The sequence below is a fragment of the Panthera uncia genome (genome assembly GCF_023721935.1).
Source record: "Panthera uncia isolate 11264 chromosome A3 unlocalized genomic scaffold, Puncia_PCG_1.0 HiC_scaffold_11, whole genome shotgun sequence".
NCBI classification, from domain to species: domain Eukaryota; kingdom Metazoa; phylum Chordata; class Mammalia; order Carnivora; family Felidae; genus Panthera; species Panthera uncia.
Window position 1 is genome coordinate 35,458,063 of NW_026057578.1, and position 23,231 is coordinate 35,481,293.

At 39.1% G+C, this 23,231-nt stretch overlaps 1 protein-coding gene and 1 pseudogene across 2 annotated transcripts in view; both read left to right on the top strand.

Moving 5' to 3' along the window:
• The first annotated feature begins 1,310 nt into the window (after positions 1-1,310).
• SLX4IP (SLX4 interacting protein) overlaps positions 1,311-23,231 on the top strand; it is a 179,046-nt gene continuing 157,125 nt past the window's right edge. Inside the window, exons 1-2 of one of the 2 annotated variants that reach the window (XM_049651140.1) lie at positions 1,311-1,553; positions 22,757-22,812. In XM_049651140.1, coding sequence (XP_049507097.1) covers positions 22,786-22,812 — 27 coding nt within the window. In that variant the 5' untranslated portion in view covers positions 1,311-1,553; positions 22,757-22,785. Of the gene's footprint in view, positions 1,554-2,874; positions 3,083-22,756; positions 22,813-23,231 lie in introns of those variants that run through there. The other variant, XM_049651139.1, reaches the window with a different exon arrangement.
• LOC125937248 (uncharacterized) lies at positions 22,985-23,081 on the top strand (annotated as a pseudogene).

Genomic DNA, 23,231 nt, shown 5'->3' on the forward strand with positions numbered 1-23,231 from the left:
CTCAAAAGAGAATACAAGCCTGAGAAGAGAAAGGTACAATCCAAATAAAACATGATTAAATGCTGTATTCGAGCAAAAACAACAACAACAAAAAAACAACCCAAACTGTAGAGATTAAAAGTCTTTACCAAGTTGACTATTTTCTCAAAACTTCCAGACTTCTCAGTTTCTCCCCTATCTTCCATCTATTTTTACATACTCCATCTTTGGTAGTAGCAGGGAGTCAATATCTATAAAAACCAGTAACAGCCACCCACTGCAGCAGGAGGTAGCAGCCATTGTTTTTTCTCGGTTATATTCTCAGCGCGTAACAGAAAGTGGAGCGTCTTCCTCCTTTTGTCCTACGCACGGTTTCATTCTTGTGCTTAGTTCAGATGTCACCTACTCAGAGTCCTTCTCTGAGCACTCAGCCTAAAGTTTCTTCCCTCTTCCACCACCATTATTCTCTAGCACATCCCACCATTACTTCTGAAGCCCTCCCATTGTGCTGAATGCTGTGATGTGCCACCTCGATCCCCTTTAAGAATGAAAGGCTTATTTCCCCAGCTCTCCGGATTACTGAGACAGATCTCAGTTGTCAGTCCCTTTACAGGACACACTTGGCTGAAGACAAGGGAAGTCAGGCCTTCTTTCCAGGGCAATAGGCATCCAATGACCACCCAGGTATAAAGACTTGGCTCTTCCCTCCAACTTGGGACACCTCTGAAGGGCCAAACCATCACCTAGAGTTCCCTTGGGACTGAACTGCAGCTTAACTTTTTCTATCCACCCATTCCTGCTTCCTTTCTTCCTTGGTAAGATCCAGAAAAATCCTTCCTAATAAATGTCCTGCCCACAAATCTCCTTCCCTGGGAACCCACCTAGGATAATCTGGAAACACTTTGTTCACTGTTAGCGTACTTGTTTATTGTTCCCTCTCCTATCACTAGAATATAAGCTGTATGTGGTCAGGGACTATGTCTGTCTTGGTCACTGACGAATCTGCTAACTCAGTGTGTGTGTGTGTGTACGTACACACAATTATATATATACGTATACAACAAATGTGGATATATAAATATATGGAGGAAGTTAATGAATGACTAAACTGCCAGAATTGAGAACCTCTGAGACAGTTACAGTATTTGGGCACGGTCCTATTGGAGAAGATAAACATGACGCAGGACGTCTTCATCTCAAAAGGATTCCGTCCCCCTAATGTCAAAATCTTGTGAGTCCTGCTTCTGCTTTCACGCAGTTGGCACTAACCCTGCTGTCCAACAGTTCTGACTTCCAGTTCCACGTCAGAGGGTGGCCGTCACCTCCCACATAGACACAGGCATAGTGTGCTCTCTCCCTGCGAAGGAGTGACCAACAAGTCACACAGATTTCAGCTAGAAGGTGGCAGCGCAGGTGCAATCGGTGCTTTCACTGGAACACCTTTTCCATCTACTCCACGGCGTGGCCGCGCAGATGCGAGGGGAAGAGGGTCTACACCTGTAATTCTTAGCCGCCCTACTGCCATTCACATTCCCTCCAGCTGCAAGTATTTACTGCCCATGGCTATTTTAAGGGTAGGTCTTTAATTTTATAAGGAGCCGGCCTCCTTGTCCCCGCCCCCAAATATCCTTCAGTGAAGACACGAGTGACCTGAGAGGGGGCAAGGGGCACCAACAAGCCCACCTCCCCTCTCTTCGGCCAGGTAGAAAGCAGGTTTTTCCACCTGAGGTTCCAGAGCTCTCACCTGCCCACCAGCCGCTGAGCCTCTCTAGACCACCGCCACCAGCTGGCCCCAGAGGCCGAGCCGCACGGAGCCGCCGCAGCCTGTCCCGGCAACCTGCGCTCGGGGCTTGGAGACGGAGCATGCGTAGTTCTGTGGTTGGCGCGTGCGCTGCTCAAAATCCGCTTCTCCGGGTTTTAGTGAGGGTCTCAGCCCTGAAAGCTTTTGGCCCAGACCGAAAAGGGCCAGGGGGCGGAGCTTATTTAGCATCAGTCTCAGCAAATGTGTTGAAACCAAAGAATTTAACATCAAATGGACTTGTTAGGGCACAGTATCTGCCTCATGGCCCGCGTTTAGGAGACATTTATTGAATGAATCACACAGTAGTCAACAGTTCGCGGTAGTCTTCCGTCCTCCCAGACTTGACCAATCACAAGGCGCGGTTCGTTTTCAGCGCCAGTTCCTCGCCGCCTTTTTACGTGTGCCTTCAAAACCAGGAGAAAAGGATTGGACTACCACCACGTCCCCGCATCGCACTGGAAAGTGGACATGCGCAGTGCGAGCGGGCCACATCACAAAGCTTTTGCCCTCAGCTCTTTGTAGGGGGAGGCCTACGGGGAGATGAGGAGTCCGCCAACACTTAATGTCCTCAAAGTGGATAATTTTGGCGCTCTCTCCCCATTCTGTTTCTTAGTTCGAGGACAAAACTTTCATTCCCTTGTAGCATTCAAAATAATTATGGAGGGAGTTATGTTAATCGCTATTTTAGAGTTTATCTGGTATCGTGAAAACCACCTTTACTTTCCAACCGTTTTTATAATGTAATTCTTGTGTTAGTAACTTTCCGGTATCAAGAAGCTCTGTACCACAAAAAAAGTTGGGTTTTCTTTTTCTCTCGATCACCTCTGCTGTCTAGCACTATGGGTAATGGAGATTCGTTACCTGCCAATCCTATTCACTGCGTTCCTAGTCTCTGAATAGCCAGCCTTGGTCGCCATTTTTGTTTTGGGCTGTCCTTGAGAAAGGAACGGTGGCCATTTTTCTTTCGGGCAGATCCTTCGCGCTATTCAGGCCCCTCACCCAGTGTTTCGCAGCCATCTTAACTCCTGGTTATGGCTTCAAGGCGACAGTGAGGCTGCCCAAATCATATTGTGTTTGGGCAGCGGCAGCTTCCCCTCCCCCCCCCCCCCCCCCAACGCGCGGGGAGACCCTGGGAAAGGGGAAGTAAGGCCGAAGGTTGAGTCCCCAAAGCACCTGAAGGTGGGCTTCAGAGCCTGCTGCCTGTGTAGTCTAAGTTTGCTCAGCCAAGTACTGCTCCACCAGTGACCCTGGACAGTAACAAAACTAATAAAAGCCCGAACCCAAACCCTGCCACCATCATAGGTAAGAACATGGAACTCCTGACAACCTGAGATGGTCCTTCACTTGCACTGAACTATTTGCCCATCTCCTCTCCCCCTCTGTTTTTTTTTTTTTTTCTTTGATTTTTGAGCCTTTTCTGAATTCTTTTTCCTGTGCTTCCACCTTTTTCTCGTTGTTTTCAAAGTGCTAAAGAGTTGTTAACAGAGGGTGCAAGGAACCTGGGCTTGAAAGTGAAAGTATTACTCTGGGTAATTTTTTGGTTTTTTCTAGGACAAAATCAGTGAATGGGCCAGGTATTTGTATCAAACTATGGCTGCCGACCACGATTTATACAAATACAGTCTCAGACATTTTTAGGTTGTGACATAAATACGGATTGTGTTTGTATATACTGCCCGTTCATTTATTCATTGGATTTATTGAGTACCTAATGTGTGCTAGACCATCAAGATTCTGCGGTAAACCAAACAAACAACCCCTCTCTCTCATGGAATTTACATTCCAACTGACCTCGACAGCTACTAGGCTGCGGCAAGTCACAATATTCTATGGTTCTTAAGCCACAAGACTGACAACAAGTATCCCCTGGCTTCTTTCTCAGTATCCTCACGTTTGTTTGTTTGCTTTTTCCATACTAGGGGTAAATTGTATTGACACTTGTTTCTTGGGACCTAGACACCCCCATATTTGAAGACCAGTTGGCTAATTTGATGATCAATATTCAAGGTTTAGGGTCTTGCTCAAAGTGTGGTATACTGACTCTCATCACCTGGGAGCCTCTCAGAAACGTTAGTTTTCAGACTCCATCCCAAGACCCACTGACTCAAGAATCTTTTCTAGGGAGTGCACCTTAAAATTCAAGGAGCATTAATTCGGGGCATCAGCTATAGACTGTCTCTTTTAAACCTGTGGTTCTTAAACAGTTCACAATGTGTTGTTTATTCCGTGTTTTACATGCATCGGATATGTGACATATTTTCCTTTGCTTTTAGTTATCAGTTTGATGTCCGAATGCCAATTTAGCATTCTAAAAAGCTGAGAATTTGTCATTCTGGTATGTTATGTAACTGTTGCCATGGCAACACCTGTGTGCACATTTTTCCTCTGTGCATATTTTTACTTTTAATTTATTAGAAGTTGAATTCAAAAGCCTGCATGTGTTCAGTAGTTCAGTATTGATTTGGAAAACCCTGGGCCATGCTTGACCAGTTTTTGTGGCATCTTGCTCTCTTCTGTCTTTTCAATGAGAAATCTAAATCTCATTTGTCTCAGGAATTCTCAATCCTAGCTGCTCCTGAAAATCACTTGGAAGATGGGGTGGGGACAGCATTAAAAAAAAAAAAAAAAAAAGACTGTAGGCCACTATCTGCAGAATATTAGACCCTGTGGATGGAATTTAGGAACCAATAAGGTGTTTGAGAGAACAGCAAATTACTTTTATGTTTTTCACATGCTGTATTTAGACTTTTGTCTCCCAGATAGATTTACTTAAATTAATTAGGACTTTGAAGGCATTGGAGAGAATTGGACTGGAAATGTGGTGAACCAGCTTCCCAAGAACCAGTCAATTTATCATTTATTCTGTGTGCTCAGCAAGTTGTCCAGTCTTTCTGGCTTGTCCTTTTTCCACCTATTAATTGGGAAAAGAATGAAGGTTTAAAAAAAAATATTTTTATTTATTTGTTTAATTTTTTTTTTTTATCAGAGCACACAAGGAAGGGAGAGGGTTAAAGAATCTTAAGCAGGCTCCAAGCTCAGAGCGCACCCTGATGTGCTCAGGACCTGAGCCAAAATAAAGAATCAGTGCTCAACAGACTGAGCTACCCAGGTGCTCCAATGTGTTGTTTTTTATTTAGCCTCCTGGGAGTTTTCAAAATGTAGCAAATACTTCTGTGTGTGTATGGAAGTATTCTTTAAGTGCAATATGTATTGCTTTTGATTTTCACATATGGTGTCTTGTGTGTGCCAGTAGAGCATAGGGCAAGGAAATGAACTTAAAAATGACCTTCAGAGTCACACCCCAGGGTTCAAATCCTAGCTCTTCCACCAGCTACTAGCTGTGTGACCTTGAGCAGATAACATTCTGCTTCAGTCTTCTCATCTGTAAACTAGGGTTAAAGTGAGAGTTAGATAAGTTAGTGTCAGAAAAGTGCTTAAAACAATGTCTGGCACGTGATCACAGCTATGTGGATATTAACCGTTGTTATTTATTAAATCTTTAGGTTATTAAGGTTTTGTTCATGCATGGAAATCACTAAGGGAAAAAGTTCCATGACTTTCGGATATTCACCTGTTTGGAAGAGATGGTGGTGATCTAAACAGAATGTACTAGGAATATGAATTTTTTTTTAATGGTCTTTTTCTTTTTCAACAGCCTTATTGAGAAATATAGGCATATCTTTAATGTGCTTTGCAGATACTGTGTTTTTTACAAATTGAAGGTTCAGTGCAACCCTGCACTGTGCAAGTCTATTGGTGCTGTTTTTCTAACAGCATTTGCTTGCCTCATGTCTTTATGTCACATTTTGATAATTCTCACAATATTTCAAACGTTTTCATTATATTTGTTATGGTACTTTGTGATCAGTGATTTCAACTGCTGAAAGCTCAGGTGATCGTTAGCATTTTTTAGTAATAAAGCCTTATTTAATTTACATTGTTTTTAATGTACATTGTTTTTTTAGGTATAATGCTGTGACACACTTAATAGAATAGTATAGTTTAAATATCAGTCTTACATGCACTGGGGAACCAAAAATTTATATGACTTGTTTCATTGTGATAATCACTTTTTTGTGTTGGTGTGGGGCTGAACGAGGAATATCACCATGTTATATCTGTAATTGTCATACAGTAAACTGCACATATATAAAGTATATAGTTTGATACGCTTGACATGTATATACTGGTCAAACCATCACCATAGTCAAGGTAATGAATATATCCATCATTCCCCCAAATTTCCTTTTGCTGTTTTATAATCCTTCTGGTAACTTTCTTTCAGGCAACCACTCATCCATTCTCTGTTACTATAGATAACTTTGCATTTTGTAGTTTATCTAAAAGGAATCGTATAGTACATGATCTTTTTTGGTGGGAGTTATGGGAGTGTCTGGTTTCTTTTCATGATTTAGAGTCTTCTTTGTTGCAAGTATCAATAATTCATTTCTTTTTAATTGCTAGGTAGTATCTTGCTAGATGTACTGTAATTGGTTTACACATTTAACAGTTGAAGGGCATTTAGGTTTTTATTTTCACAGTACTCCTTTTCACATTGCTTTGTTCCTCTCTAGCTTATTTGAATTGGAAAAAAAAAGTCTAATTTTTGGTGGCCATGCCTTCTGTGTATACTGAAACCAGGAGGTGACTGGTAAAATGTGTAAATGTGTATGTATTGGGAGGTTTTACCTTTGTGTTTGGTAGTTTATGGATGAATGTTTTCTGAGTGAAAATTTGCTTTTTTAAAATACAAAATGCATGTATTGACTTTTTAGTTATTGTATCTCTTGATGTGTACATGCCTAAACATTTTAAGCTGTGTTAAATCTTTAAAACCTACTACTTGTATATTATCTTTTGGAGATTGTAAACGATAACGGGTGCATACTAAGAACCTACTCATTAGGCAACAAAGTAGAAATGTAAATGAAGAATACCACTCATTTAGTGTTGGTGTAGGTACATTTCTAAAGTCTGCTTCTGGGGTGCCTCGGTGGCTCAGTCAGTTAAGCCTCCGACTCTTGATTTTGGCTCAGGTCATGATCTCATGGTTTGTGGGCTCAGCACTGAGCATGGAGCCTGCTTGGGATTCTCTCTCTCCCCCTTTCTCTCTGTACCCCCTCTGCTTGTGCTCTGTCTCAAAATAAATAAATAAATATTTAAAAAAAAAGTCTTTGCTTCTGTTATAGACAAGCAGTGCCTCCTGATTAATATTGACATTTTGTGCTTGAATAAATCGGAGCTGGTAACTAAAATTGGATTTGACTTAGGTTAGTTATAGGATAATATATAGAATATTGCTGTTATGATGTCTCGGACATTTAATTTCGTTTGTGGCACTATTTTGATTTCTCTAGTTAGAATTTTTTGTTTTGCAATTAAAAAAAATATTTTATATTTGCATATGGTAAAATTCATTCTTTTTGGTATACACTTTCATGAATTTTGACCAGTGCACTGAGTTTTATAACCACTGTGGCAGTCAGACTGCTGGACAGTTCCGTCACCACCCCCCCACAAATTCCCTCCTGCTACTCCCTTGTAGTAACTCTCCCTCCAAATAGCAACTAAAGATCTGTACTCCATCTCTATAGTTTTCACGTCAAAAATATTAGATTTTAAGACAATTATGTTAATGATTATGGAAGTTATTTTGTATTGTGAAGGTGCTGGAAAACAGTTGTAATCAGAGTGGGGCTTGGGCTATGAAGTGGATTGATCAGGACCTGTCTGTCTGTGCCTGGCAATGTTTATAATGATTATGGTTAACAGAGACTGACCAAGGAATTGCCAAATACTACATATCAGATCTTATGGAATCTTCATAGGACCCTGGAGATAGATACTCATTATTATCCCACTTCATAGATAAGAAAACGGGAGACAGAAGAATTGAGTAGCTTGTCTGAGATCACTTGAAGAGGCAGGATTTGACTGCATGTCTGTTTTACTAGAACCTGAAGACCATGACTGCCTCCATGGACAGGTGCCTGTGTCTTTCTGACAAAGTATTAAATAAAAATTAGATCTTTCCTATTAATGAAGCATTCCATGCCGGGCCCAGTGAGGATTTTCTATGGGCATAGCATGATATGAGGGGCCCAGATCATGGATCTGGATTAAGGATGTAGAGTGACTGAAAGGTAGGACTGTTCTGTGGAATTATTTTTGGTAGAGGATTTCAATATTTGACCTACATTTAAACACAAAAAGAAAAAAAGCCCTTATGTTTTTGTCACTTGTATTATCCTCTTTTCACTGTTGGAGCTTCCCTGGGTTTTCGTTTTGTTTTCCTTTTTTTACAAGCTGATTTTGGAATTCAAAATGACCATTTGAGTAATAGGAAAAGCTGATTCTTTCTTACACTGAGGTCGCCTCCTTAAGCTTTATCTGAGTGGTCACCGGCAGCATCTTTGTTCATTTGTCAGTTTTCTGTGGTATTTTGTTAGTTTGTGATTTTTCCTTGATACTGGTTTTTGCTGTGTGTGTGTGTGTGTGTGTGTGTGTGTGTGTGTGCGCATTCCAACTTCAGGAGTTCTAGGGCTTTTGTTTTCTGTTTCTGCTCCCCTAGTTAGTGAAATCTTGGTAAGATGAAAAAAGGAAGTATAATAATTTTCTTGATAAAACTTGAAATCCAGAGATTAGAAACCTAAAATTAATTTCTAGTCTTCTTAATCTGGAGTAGTTGGTTTGGCTTATGACACAGGCCAGCAATTCTGAAAGGAAGACAAATGTGAATTTCAGAATGCCTTGGATTTTCCCACAGAATAATCTAGAAGGTCACTGACTTTCTTTATTAGCATTTATCTCTGCTTTGTATTTAAATGACAGGACAATCATGTGATAATGTTTAATCTACTTCCATTCCCTCCAAATTTTCTTAAGGATCTTAGAATCTTTCCCTCTCTGTGAAAGACATTTACGCACATATATTTTTGGAGGGGTCATGCTCTTTCAAAGTCTCTTCTTTTGAAAAGAATGCCTATTCTCAGGCCTGGGAAAGTGGGCTCAAGAATGCAGAATAGAGGATGTTATTTGTAAGATTTATAATATACATTAACTTCTTGGCATACTCACGTAAATTGTTTTCAGATATTCAGAAAATTGATCTTGTTGGATATTGTCCTGAAGTTCTTAAAATCAGGCAAATTAAATTAAAAATTCCACTGAACTTGGACTTTAACTGGAAGCTCTGATAGCAAGATTTTTTAACATTATGCTTTAAACCGTGGGCACTGAACTTGTTGCTCCCTCCTGAAGGCAACTTTAAGGACCTAGGAAAGTACTTTTTTAAGATGCATACTTGCTTTGTGTGTGTGTGTGTGTGTGTGTGTGTGTGTGTGTGTATGCGCACATTTAGTTTTTAATATCAGTAAAGCAAGTCTAGAAAAACCTCACTATGTTCCAGATTTAAAATTGAATGAATACAGAGGCTGATAATATCTTTTCCATTCAAGTGCTTGTTAGAATGTCAGTATTTTAAAAACAAAAAAAAATTATGCAGTGAAAAACTCACATTTATGGCCTAAACTTCAACAATACCTCTGATCTGTTGCCCATTATTTTCAAGAGGAAACATTTTGATCTTCTTTTTACAAGGTTATGTGTATTACAAGGTTTTCAACTGAGGCTGGTGATACATTCAACTTAAGTCTTATTTATGTATTGAAATAGGTCCATAGTGCTTTGACCTCCTTTTAAAAAGGCTTAATGTGGGATTTGGGATTTGGGGACAGTAAGGATGCATTAGATAAATAGGTATAAATCTAGAAAAATAATTAACAGTCTGTAGCCCTTATTTAGTAACATCAATAGGCTCAAGTCAGCACACTTTTGATGTATACCTGTGCCCTGCACCAGGTATCAAAGAAGACAGGGTTGGACCTTGTCCTCAGGACACTTTTGGTCAGGCAGAGGAGACAGACTGAGGATCAGAGTTATGTGTAATTCGCTGAGCTAAGTGTGAGAGTAATGGTGGTGTAAGGTGCAGATGTGGCTCAGAGAAGAGAGTGATTCATTCTGGAGATTTGTGAAGGCCTCCAAGGAGCAGGTGGTGTCTGAGTTGGGTTTCAGAGGATAACTCCTCTAGGACTGCCTGTGTGGGTGAAGATGGTGAGGGCTGGAGCTGCATGTTCGAGGACACATGATGGAGTTGGCTGTGTGGGGCCACTGAAGCTGTGAAGTTGCCTGAGCCGTGGGATAGAGGGGTGGGCAGAGGGCCTGTGACAGTGTGGGAGATGCCAGCACACAGTTCTGCTCAGTTACCTCTAGTGATGGCTTCGGGGATGGAGAAGTATAAAGATGGAAACAGGAGGTACTTTAAAAGGCTGTGGTTGTGGCGACCTTCAGGATAACCAGCTCTTTGGGGTCTGGGACTTCCTGGCATCACCAAGTCGTGATTTTTCCTTCTTGTGGGAGGCAGACGGCTCCGCCTTTGACTGTCATCTGTTCTTCCCAGATGATGGGCTCTTTGCCTCCAGTCAGAGAAAAGAGCAGAGTGTGTGCTTTCCCCAGATTCCCTGGTAAATGGTCTTTTTGCATTTAGACTTGATGCTTCTCAGCTTTTGTGAAAGAATACTGAGAGACACACCCCTCCCACCTCCCCAAAGGAGGTAAGAGTCATGATTGGTTGTCGCACAGTGATTGTGAAGGTGTAAATAATAGAAGGGATCAGGAAACTCTTTCACCTCTGTTTCCCACTACCTTGCTGGACCTGCAGATTTGGCTGGAAGACAGGGACACCTTGCTCTGAGTGTCCCTTTCCCTGTTTTTCTATTGGATTGTTTAATTTTGGATTGTTGTCTTTTGATGATTATGTGTCTTGTAAATATCTTGTCCCAGTTTGTCACCCCCCCATGTCTTTATGGTGTATTTTGATGAACAGAAGTTTTAATTTTTGCAAGCTTTTTATTTTGAAATAATTATAGATTCACAGGCAGAAAAGATGGGGGGGGGTCCTGTGTACCCTGGCAAACATTAAAGCCAGAGAATTGACATTGGTACAATGCAGAGTTCTTACATTTAAGCACTTTTACATGTATTTCTTTAGTTCTGTGCCATTTTATCACGTCTGTTCATGTAACCAACACCACAATCAAGGTACAGAACTCCATTGCCATTGGCTCCTTCCTGCTACCTCTTCATATAAAACCACATACTCCTTCCACATCCTTAATCCTTGGCAACCTCTAATCTGTTTTTCACTTCTATAATTTTTTTATAGAAGTGAAATGTCTATATAATTTTATATAATTTTGTTATTTCAAGGATGTTATATAAATGGAATCATACATGAAACAACCTTTTCAGGTTGTCTTTTTTTTTTCACTCAGCATAATTCCCTGAGATCCATCCAAGTTGTTACCTGTATCAACAGTTCATTCTGTTTTTTTGCTGACTAATATCTCATGGTATAGCTAGACCACAGTCTGTTTAACCATTCACCCGTTGAAGGACATCTGGGTTGTTTCTAGTTTTGGGTTATTATGAATAAAGTTTGCTGCGAACATTTGTATACAGATTTTTTTTTTAGTCTTCCTAGTATTTTTATTTTACACTAAACCACAGCTTTTAAACTTCTGTATACAGATTTTTATGTGAGCCTAGGTTTCATTTATCTGGGGATAGATTCCTAGGAGTGGTTTTGAGTCATATGGTAAGTGCATATTTAGTATTATAAGAAACCTATCTCTTCTCCATTGTGGCTGTACCACTTTTACAGTCCTACTGGCAGTGTATGAGAGATACATTTTCTCTGTATCTTCATCAACATTTGGTGTTGATATTTTATTTGGCATTTTGGTAGGTATATGGTGATACCTTATTGGGGTTTTATTTGCATTTCTCTGATGGCTGATGATGTTGAACATCTTTTCATGTACTTATTTGCCATCTGTATATCCTCTTTGGTGAGATATCTGTTTATGTCTTTTGCCCATTTTCTGACTACATTGTGTTTTTTTACTTGTAAGTTTTGAGAGTTCTTTATATGTTCTAGTTATAAGAGTTGTTGGATTTGTGAATTGCAACTATTTTCATCAGGCTGTAGGGAAGTTTTGATTTTAATATGGCTAGATCTACCATTTTTTTTTCCTTTGGTTTGTACTTGTTGTGTGCAGTTAAAAAACTCCTCCTGTAGGGGTGCCTGGGTGGCTCAGTTAGTTAAGTGTCTGACTCTGGATTTTGATTCAGGTCATGATCTCTCAGTTTGTAACATCGAGCCCCATGTCAAGCTGTGTGCTGACTGTATGGAGCCTGCTTGGGATTCTCTCTCTCCCTCTCTCTCTGCTTTTCCCCTCCCCAAATAAATAAATAAGTAAATTTAAAACAAACAAAACAAAAACAAAAACCAACTTCTTTACTTTGAGTTCTTGAGAACTTTTGTAAGAGGTTCTGGTTTTCTACATTTGAGTTTTTAGTCCATCTGTAATTGATTTCTGTGTGTTGTGTGAAATAGTGTGCCAATTTCATCTTTTTTCAAATGGATAAATAGTTGTTCAACCACATTTTATTGAGTGAATGATCTCTTCATTTCCCACTGATGTGCAGTGCCACTTCTATCATCCATAGATGGTGGGTGGGTTTGTTTCCTTCTAGTCTGTGTGGTCTGTCCCTTTGGCCTGTTTACCCTTTTGCCAGTACAGATTATTTTATTTGCTGTAGCATTGCAATTTCGCTGTATCTAGTTAGACAAACTCCCTCCTTTGTTTTTTCTTCTTTCCTCTCCTCCAAGTATCTTAGTCCTCTTTGCTCTTTCTCAGATTCCCTATTCAGGATTGTGCTTAGAACTGTAATAAGTTGGAAGGGCAATTTGATGAGGCCTTACACGTTTCCTATTAAATGTATTCCTAGATATTTTATATTTGTGGGATGCTAGTTTAAAAGATATTTTTTTTACTTTTTAAAAAATTTTTTAGAGAGAGAGGCTGAGATGGGGAGAGGGGCAGGGAGAGAGAGAGAGAAAGAGAGAAACTTAAGCAGGCTCTGTGCTCAGCACAGGCCCGATGTAGGGCTTGATCCTATGACCCCCCGGGATCATACCTGAGCCAAAATAAGAGTGGGACGTTCCACTGACTGAGCCACCCAGGTGCTCCTAAAAGATATTTTGAAATCTACATTTTTTTTTCTTTTTTCTTTTTTAAATATAATTTATTGTCGTATTGGCTTACATACAACACCCAGTGCTCATCCCTCAATGCCCATCACCCACTTTCTCCTCTCCCCCACCCCCCATCCACTCTCAGTTTGTTCTCTGTATTTAAGAGTCTCTTGTGGTTTGCCTCCCTCCGTTTGTAACTATTTTTTCGCTCTTCCCTTCCCCCCCATGGTCTTCTGTTAAGTTACTCAAGATCCACATATGAGTGAAAACATATGATATCTGTGCTTCTCTGACTGATTTCACTCAGCATAATACCTTCCATTTCCATCCATGTTGCTGCAAATGGCATGATTTCATTCTTATTGCCAAGTAGTATGAAATCTATATTTTCTACCTATTTTAAAGAAATTGCTTTTAATGATTTATTATGAAGCATGTTTGCTACATTTTTTGTAGATGCTTTCATATGATTAAGAACTTTTAAAAAAGTTTATTTAAATATTTAATTTTTAAAAAAATTTTGATGTTTGTTTATTTTTGAGAGACAGACAGAGAGAGACAGAGACAGAGCATGAGCAGGGCAGGGGTGGAGAGAGAAGGAGACACAGAATCCACTGCAGGCTCTGATCTGTCAGCACAGAGCCTGATGCAGGGCTCAAACTGATGGACCATGAGGTCGTGACCTGAGCCGAAGTCGGCTGCTTTACTGACTGAGCCATCCAGGTGCCCCAGTTTATTTATTTATTTAATTTTAGTAATCTCTATACCCAATGTGGGGCTGAAACTCATGCTCCTGCAATCAAGAGTTGCCTGCTCTTCTGACTGAGCTGTCCATGTGCTCCTATTATTAAGAAATTTCTTTTCTCAGATTTCTACTGTTCTTTATTTTTTCCTACTCCTATTAAAATGACCTTGTGTTGTTTTTTTTTTTCCTACTTTAGTTTTTTATTATGGTGATTTTTCTAGTGTTAAACCGACCTTGCACTCTTCTGATAAACTTCACTTGGTTCTGGTATAGTTTTCATATGTTAGATTCAGTTGCTTCTATTCAGGTTTCTTGCCTGTATGTTCAGGTATAGAATTGGCTGTGATTTTCATTTCTTATACTTCCCTTGTCGGGCTTTGCTGTCAGGACTTCATAAAATGAGTTGTGGAGGGGAGCAGCTTCCCTCTTCTTCTTGAATTTGTAAACTGGTATTGTTTGTTCCTTGAACTGCTGTTGGATTTTGGATTACAAAGCAAAGGTTTTGAAATGGAAGAGACATGAGTCTACCTGTGTAACACCCTTGTCCTACTGAGGCAGAAAGAATGAAATGCTGAGGCCCAAACCCAGAGGGTACAGTCCTGTGTATCATGACTCAGCCATTTCATCATTTCAGAAATCTTATAGTTAAGGCGGCAGCCATTTTGTTACCTTCACACTGAAGTCCATGCAAATCCATGTAAGAGAGGCTTGGAAAATATCCCATTAACCTGACAAACTTGGTTCCTTAAGTTTCTAGCCTTATCTGATTAAGTTGCAGAACTGAGGGGGAAAGGTAACCTTGGAAGACAGGCACTCTGACAGCTCAAGGAAAGCCTAGATCTGCCAGAAACTTCACTGGCTCCATTGTTGAGTAACAGCTCAGAGGGGCATTAATATGGGTATTGCCCAGTGTGATGATAGGTGGTAACTATCTTCTGAATATCAAAAAAATAATCAATATGTGGCATTTTTTTATGAAAGTCATAAAGATTCAATATACTCTTTGGAAAATTTCTCTAAAAACAGCAAAAATAAAATGGTTGGGTGCATAAATGACTTAGCTCCCATTATCTGGAATATTTCTTCATTCAGTAGACATTTCTTGAGCGCCCTCTAGTGTCAGGCAGTGCTCTGAGGGTTGTTCACCTTTAAGAACCTGTTTCTACCAGGATGGTTAAGTGTGCTTTTACCATATTTGGGAAGTAGCAGACTGCTTCAGTTCACCGTTTAGTTCATTTCTAGCACTTGTCTCTAATGATATAATGAAACAAATGAAATACATCTTCATTATCTGAAATGACTTCAGCGGATATGCAGGCTCAATGTCTGTGCACTTGGCTATATCCAGATGTGTTATGGGCTTTATGTTGATGAACTTTATTTTTTGTTTATGAAGATATATGCCATGTTACATAGCACAATGGTAAATTTAATTCAGACCACATTTCCTTACCCATAGACTTCCTTCCTTTCTTCCATTAGCAGGAGAGAACCACTACTCATGTAGCTCTATTTGAACTCATACTCTGTTGGGATTTTTTTTTTGCCTTTGTGGGCAATGGAGGTTTGGGAATGTGGTGGTGGTGGGGGGGTGGTGGTGGGCTAACAGTCCAGTTAGCAATCGACCTTGGCCGTTCTGCAGATGACAGATGGTGTTAGTTTGCCCTTGGCTGAGTTGACAAGTCTCTTCTCTCACTCTTGACCCTCAGCTGTGAGACCCTGGCCTCATCTCACAAGTATATTTGTTAGGGGAATAGATGGCAGGGCTGGGTAGATCATTCGTAAGGTCTCTCTTAGCCCTAAAGTTGTGACTTTTGGAGCCTCCAAACATTGTGGAAACAAATGAAAAAAACTATATACACTGAGAGGAAGAATGCTATATCATATTAAAAAATGAAAATATGCAAAAGGTAAAAATATGAAATAGGTGAAGGGAATTAAGAAAAATATATATGCAAAATGTATTATGTAGTTCTTTTTACGTGTGGCCTATTTTTACATTAGCAGACCGTATTATTTTATACAAAAATATATACTTTTCAGTCCTAGATTCCTACAGATCGTATTTTTGAGACGGGACTTCAGTGATACTTTTTGAAGAATCCAGTCCTTAGAAAAATTCAGTTACTCTTGCTTTACTAATAAAAATAAAAAGAAAAAAATAAACATTTTAAAAAAGAATACTGGAACCTTATTTTGAGTTGAAAAATGTAACCTTCACTGTAACATGGCCTGTAATCTATCTAATGGCAGATATGGTTTGAAAGTCTTGCTGCAGCCTTCAGTGTGGTCTACCTGTCCTTCAGGAAAGGAAGGACATATGGGAAAACCAGAGTACAATTAAAAAATAATTCGATCACATGCTTCAGCTTGGTTGGGTACATGCTGACAAAACTCTCTTTCCCTTTTCTCTATCAGCTGAAGACCTTAAGTACCCTTCAGTGAGGGACTCCCTAAATTCTTAGCAGAAGTTATTCAAACTTAATTTAGTGTATTTAAGGGGACTGATTTTGTGTTTATCAGTCTTAAATAATATAAAGATCTACCTAAAGTTTTCAGGATGACTTTGTAAATGTTGTTTCAAACACATGTTCCTGATTCTCTAGGAACTTATTTTTGGAGTTACTAGGTGGATGTCCTTCACAATTTTTCTGAATCACCTGTATTACATCATTCAGAGAATAGAAATGAATAATTAAAGTGATTGGGTTTGGATAAGGATGTTTTTGTCCATTAAAAAAAAATAGAATCAAAGGTTATCAAATTTTGAAAAAAAATTAAAACATCACCACTGACTAAGTAATTGTTAACCCTTATTAAGGGCCCAGTTCATTGGGAGTTTTCATGTCATTTTATTTAATCCTTTTGATAATTTCTATCCCTATGTTATGGATTGGGAATCTGGGACACAGACATATGTGCATCTCTTGTTATAAAACCCAAGCATTCTCAAACTGCACTGTCTGTTATGGTAGCCACTAACCACAGGTATGAAACACTTGTCATGTGGCCAGCTGAATGTGCTGTAAACATAAAATAGCCACCTGACTTCAAAGACTTAGTTAAAACACCAAGAATGTAAATATTTTTATATTGATTACATGCTGAAATGATAATGTGTTGGATTTTTAAGTTAAATAAAAATATTATTAAAATTAATTTCCTCTGTTTCCTTTTACTTTTTTATTAACTGCTGCTACTAGAAAATTGGAAAGTACATCTGTGGCTTGCATTCTATTTCTGTTGTACAGTGCTGCTCTAAAACTTCAGTGCACACAATTTAAACAGGCAAACAGTTCCATGTACAAGGCTTATGAGTTATGGCATCCTTTTCACCTCATTCCTTCCTCCAGAGCAGCTTTCTTCAACTTACTCTTCTTCATGTTGGAGCCAAGTTTAGCACTTAACAATTGGTCCATATCACAAACTTCCTTGCTATATTTCTGCTTTATTATTACTGAGGTGGTGGTTGTTATTGTTGTTTTTGTTTTTGTTTTTTTTATCGATTTTAAGCTTTGCTTCTAATCATTCCCTTAGCATTAAAGGGAGCTTTTGCTCAGGTTAGCCCCTATGCCCCTACCATATAATACACAAATACGTATATATTTCCCATCCTCATAATGTCATAAACATAATATTGTTTAGGTCAAGATTCAGTGTTTGTTATCATGACTATAAATGCTAGCCATAGCTCAGCTGTATATGAAGTACTCTCTTTATTTTCTTGCAGTTTTTGTTTACCCTAGTATCAATAAGTTGCCTAGCTTTCCATGTTCCCATTCTCAGTCTCATATTCTCCACCAGTTGTCTAAAATTAATTTTGTGCGCTTGCAGACACTTTTAAAGATGCATCTCCTGGAGACTTGTAAAATGTAGCCTGTGCTGATGGTTCCCTCTTAGTCTAGCCCATGATCTCTGCTTTCACCAGATCCTGGGATTTCCTCTGCCTTTTGCCTATCTTGGCCTTCCTGTTTCCTGTATCTTCCTATTTCTTGGTTAATTTCCTTATTTGGGTGAAGCACATCTTTAGTAGCTTCCTGAGAAAGGATGCATGGGATTTAAATTTTTTAAGACCTTGCATGTCTAAAAATGCCTCCTCCCCCTGTTTAAAATGCAATTGGAGGTTGGAAACAATTTTCTTCAGAATTTTGAAGCTATTTCTCTATTGTCTTTTAGTCTCTGGATTTGGTTTGAGCAGTTTGGAGCCAAATATTTTCTTACCACTGCTTCCACTCACCTCCCACACACTTTGTGTATATATGTGTGTGTGTGTGTGTGTGTGTTGTATATTTATATATATATTATGTATTGTATATGTTATACATATATATTACTTACATATATGTGTAATATATATATATAATTTTTTGTTCCCAATGCCTGATGTTTTACTGTGATATATGCCCTAATATGAGTTGTTTCCATCCTAACTTTCATGTATGGATCCTCCTGTACTGGTCCTTTAATTTTTAATGTGTTCTTTCTTATTTTTCATCTTTTTGATGAAGTTTCTGAAGGACTTGCTGAACTTGATCCTCCAGCACTTGTGTTGTTTTTTATTTCAGCTATCATAATTTTAATTTGTTGTTTTCTGAAATTCTCTTATTTTTTGTTATTGTATGTATTGCTTTTTGGTTGTAATATCTTCTATCTCCTTGATATTAATGATAGTTTCTTAAAAAATGGTTCCCTTTCCCTGCATAGTCTCGGTTTTGGCCAAGTAATTTCTTTTTCTGTTTGTTTTGTTTTCTTTCATGAAAGAGTTGTTCCTTGGATAGCAGGTGATTCCTGGTTGTTTACATGTATTTGAGAGTGGGGCTTAAAAAGATTTGGAAGTCAGTTCTCCATACAGATGTGGGGCTTGTGGGTGTGGACTTCACTTTAGAGCCATCTGTCTAGGTTTTTCCTGAGAGTCCCTGATGTCAGTATTTAGAGATTCTGCCTTTTAGGTTAGTCCAGTTCCCTGAATCGGGAGGTTTTAGTCTCTTTGGAGAGGCTAGGCAGGATAGAGGGGTGTACTAGTCAAGGTTCTCTAGAAACTCAAAACCAGTATGAGGTATATATAAATATTATAGGAATTGGCTCATGCTATTATGGAGACTGAGAAGTCTCACGATATGCTGTTTGCCAGCTGGAGAACAAGGAAAGCCAGTGGTGTAATTCATTCTCCGTGCAAAGGCCTTCGAACCAGGAGTGCTTAAGACTGAGGGCAGGAGAATATGGGTGTCCCAACTCACTCTTCCTGCACCTTTTTGTTCTGTTTGGGCCTTCAATGGATTAAATGATGCCCACCCACATTTGGGAGGGCCATCTGCTTTACTCAGTGCACCAATTCAAATGCTAATTTATTCCAGAAACACCCTCACAGACATACCAGGAATAATGTCTTATTAGTTATTTGGGCATAGATAACTCAGATAAATTGACACATAAAATTAACCATCATAAGGGGCATGTGGGTTGGGGAAGTTATCAGTAAGTTTGTAAATCTTCCCTTAATTTTCTGTTTTTTTCAGTAGAGTAGCCCCACTTTATGCTGTGCCTGGTGTTTTCCAGACCAGAGATCCTCTGTCTCACCCTCTCCAGAAAGTAATTCTCTAGGTTTCTGCAAGGGTGAGAGAGGGCATTTGCCTGGCTGAGCACAGTAAAGGGTCGTATAACAGTTGACTCTTTTTGTTTTTAAAATTTTTTTAAATGTTTATTTTTGGCGGGCACCTGGGTGGCTCAGTTGGTTAAGCATCCTACTTTAGCTCAGGTCATGATCTCAACGTTCGTGGGTTCGAGCCCCTTGTCGGGCTCTGTGCTGACAGCTCAGAGCCTGGAGCCTACTTCGGATTCTGTCTCCGTCTCTCTGTCCCTCCTCTGCTCGTGCTCTGTCTCTCTCTCTCTCTCAACAATAAAAAATGTTAAAAAAAATTTTTTTTTCAATATTTATTTTTGAGAGAGAGAGAGAGAAAATGAGCAGCAGGGGAGGGGTAGAGAGAATGGGAGACCAAGAATCCAAATTAGACTCCACGCGGTGTTAGCACAAAGTCTGACACAGGGCTCGAACCCACGAACTGTGAGATTCTGAACCGTAAGAACCTGAGCCAAAGTCAGAGGCTCAACCAACTGAGCTACCCAGGCGTCCTAGAACAGTTGACTCTTGAACAATACAGGCTTGAATTGTGCAGGTCCGATTATACATTTTTTTTTTTTTGATAAGTACAATACAGTAGTATAAACGTATTTTTACTTCCTTATGATTTTCTTAGTATTCTCTTTTCTCTAGCCTACCTTATTATAAGAATACAATATATAATACATGTAGCATACAAAATATGTGTTAATCAACTATATGATCAGAAAGGCTTCTGGTCAACAGTAGGCTATTAGTAGTTAAGTTTTGGGGGAGTCACAAGTTATACACAGATTTTCTACTGTGTGCGGGGTTGGCGCCCCAACTTCCATGTTGTTGAAGGGTCAGTTGTATTTGATTCTTTTGTATTGCCAACGAATATTCCACTGTACGTATATACCACATTTTGTTTATTCATTCATCAATTGATGGACATTTGGGTTGTTTCCATTTTTTGGTTATTGTGAATAATGTTGTGAGCATTCCTGTATACATTTTTATGTGGACATATGTTTTTCTTGGGTTCATACTTAGGAAATACTGGATCATATGGCAAGTGTATGTTTAACTTTTGGGAGAATTGCCAAACTGTTTTCCAAAGTGGCTGCAGCTCCCACCAGCCATGATGAGAGTTCTAATTTATCCACATCTTTGTCAACACTTGTTATTATTTGTCTTTTTTACTTGAGCCATGCTAGTGGGTGTAAAGTGGTATGTCCTTATGGTTTTGATTCGTATTTCCTTGATAGCCAATGAGTTTGAACATCTCTTCATATGCTTATTGGCCATTTGTTTTCTTTGGAGAATTGTCTGTTCAAATCCTTTGTCCACTTTTAAGTTGGGTTATTAGTCTTTCTGTTAATGAGTTGTAAGAGTTATTTATGTATTCTGGACATGAGTCCCTTATCAAATGATTTACAGTTATTTTCTCCCCTTTGGTGGGTTTTCTCTTCATTTTCTTGATAATGTCCTTTGAAGCACAGAAATTTTTAATTTCAAAGACATCTGATAATATCAGCTTTTTGTTGGCAGGGCGTCACTTGTGCCTTTTGTATCTTATCTGTGTTTTCTTCTAAGAGTTTTACGGTTTTAAAGGTGTTACATTTTGGTCTTTCATTGATTTGAAGTTAATTTTTGCATGTAGTGTGATGTAGCGGTCCACCTTTATTCCTTTGTATATGGATATCCATTTGTCCTGGCACCATTTATTGAAAAGACTATTTCCCCATTAAATTGTCATGACATGTTTGTTAAAAATCAATTGACTATAAATGTGTAAGGGTCTATTTCTGGACTCTCAATTTTATTCTATTGATCTTTCTATCCTTATGCTAGTATCATCCTGTCTTGATTGTTGTAACTTTGTAGTAAGTTTTCAGATGGGGAAGTGTGAGTCTTCCAACTTCTTTTTCAAGTTTGTTTTGGTGGGGTGCCTGGGTGGCTCAGTTGGTTGGGCGTCCGGCTCTTGATTTTGGCTCAGATTGTCATCTCATAGTCCCTGGGATCAAGCCTCACATCTGGTTGGGATTCTCTCCTCTCTCTCTGCCCCTCCCCTGCTCATGCTGTCTCTCTCAAAATAAATAAATAAACATTAAAAAAAGAAAAGCTTGTTTTGGTTATTCAGATCCCTTGCATTTTCATATGAATTTTAGGATAAACTTGTCAATTTCTATAAAGAATTCAGGGATTTTGATAGAGATTGTGTTGAATCTAGATCAATTCGGGAAGTATTGCTATCTCAGCAGTATTGTCTTCCAGTGCCTGAACATGAGATGTCTGTCCATTTGCTTAAGTTTTTAATTTCATTCAGTAATGTTTTGTGATTTTGTTGTACAAATCTCATTATCCTTCTGTTAAATTTTTTATAAGTATTCTTTTTGATGCTTTTGTAAATGGAATTGTTTTCTTTTTATTTTAATGTTTATTTATTTTGATAGCAAGAGAGAGAGTGATGCACGGGGTAGAGATGGAGAGAGAGGGAGAATCACAAGCAGGTTCCACACTGTCAGCGCAGAGCCTGATGGGGGGCTCAATCCCTTGAACCATGAGATCATGACCTGAGCCGAAATCAAGAATCAGATGCTTAACCAACTGAGCCACCCAGGAGCCCCTGGAATTGTTTTCTTAATTGCATTTGAGGATTATTCATTGCTAGTATATAGAAATATACCTGCTTTAAAAAATTTTTTATTTGTTGATAATTTTTTAGTAATCTCTGTACCAAAGTGGGGCTCAAACTCATGACCCCGAGATTAAGAGTTGCAGGCTCTTCCAACTGCACAACTCCCTAGTGATATAGCTGATTAAAAAATTTTTTTTAATGTTTATTTATTCTTGAGAGACAGAGAGCAAGCACGAACACGGGAGGGGCAGAGAGAGAGGTAGACAGAATCTGAAGCAGGCTCCAGGCTCTGAGCTGTCAGCACAGAGCCAACATGGGACTTGAACCCATGAACCGCGAGATCATGACCTGAGCCGAAGTGGGACGCTTAACCGACTGAGCCACCGAGGCGCCCTATGCTTCTATTTTTTTTTTTTTAAATTTTTTAACGTTTATTTATTTTTTTGAGACAGAGACAGAGCATGAACGGGGGAGGGTCAGAGAGAGAGGGAGACACAGAATCTGAAACAGGCTCCAGGCTCTGAGCAGTCAGCACCGAGCCCGACACAGGGCTCGAACTCAAGGACCGCGAGATCGTGACCTGAGCCGAAGTCGGAGGCTTAACCGACTGAGCCACCCAGGTGCCCCTATGCTTCTATTTTTTTAATAAAGGGATGTGAAGCATTGATATTAATTCTTTAAACATTTGGTAGAATCCATCTGAGTCTGTGCTTTCCTTTGTTAGTGGTTTTTAAGTTACTAATTTAATGTATTTTTGGGACCAGTTATAAGTAAACATTTAAATTGCAAATACTTATTGATATTTGATTATTCAGTCTTCCTTTCTTCTTTATATTGCCAAATAGAAAAAGATGTTTATACACTTACTTACAACTTTTTCTTTTCCATTAAAGGTCTGTAATTACTCTGGAATCAGTAAACCATGGCGTCAAAGAAATTTGCTGTTAAAGTAAGTAGCGCTTAATAGCCTTCTCTAAAATGGTTAATCATTTGCTAATATAACTGAGTTCGGTGTGCACTGACAATTGAAGCCCTGAACTTTCCTTCTCCTCTTTAAATTAGGGATTTTACTGACAACTTTAGGTGATTGAATATTTGCATGTTAAGAATGAGATGGAGGGGGGCAGCACAGACACTAAAATTGGAACGATGCAGAGAAGGTTAGCACGACCCCTGAACAAGGATAACATGCAAATTCATGAAGCTTCCTCATTTTTAAACTTGGTCTCCCTTGAGAAAAAAATTAAAAATGAGATAGAGGAGAAAATGAATAGTTCACGTGGTTATGAGAGTTGCTTAAAATCTAGGTAAGATGCCTTTTGGTCATAACTTTGTCCTTAATGTTGAAAATTGTTATTCACGTTTGTA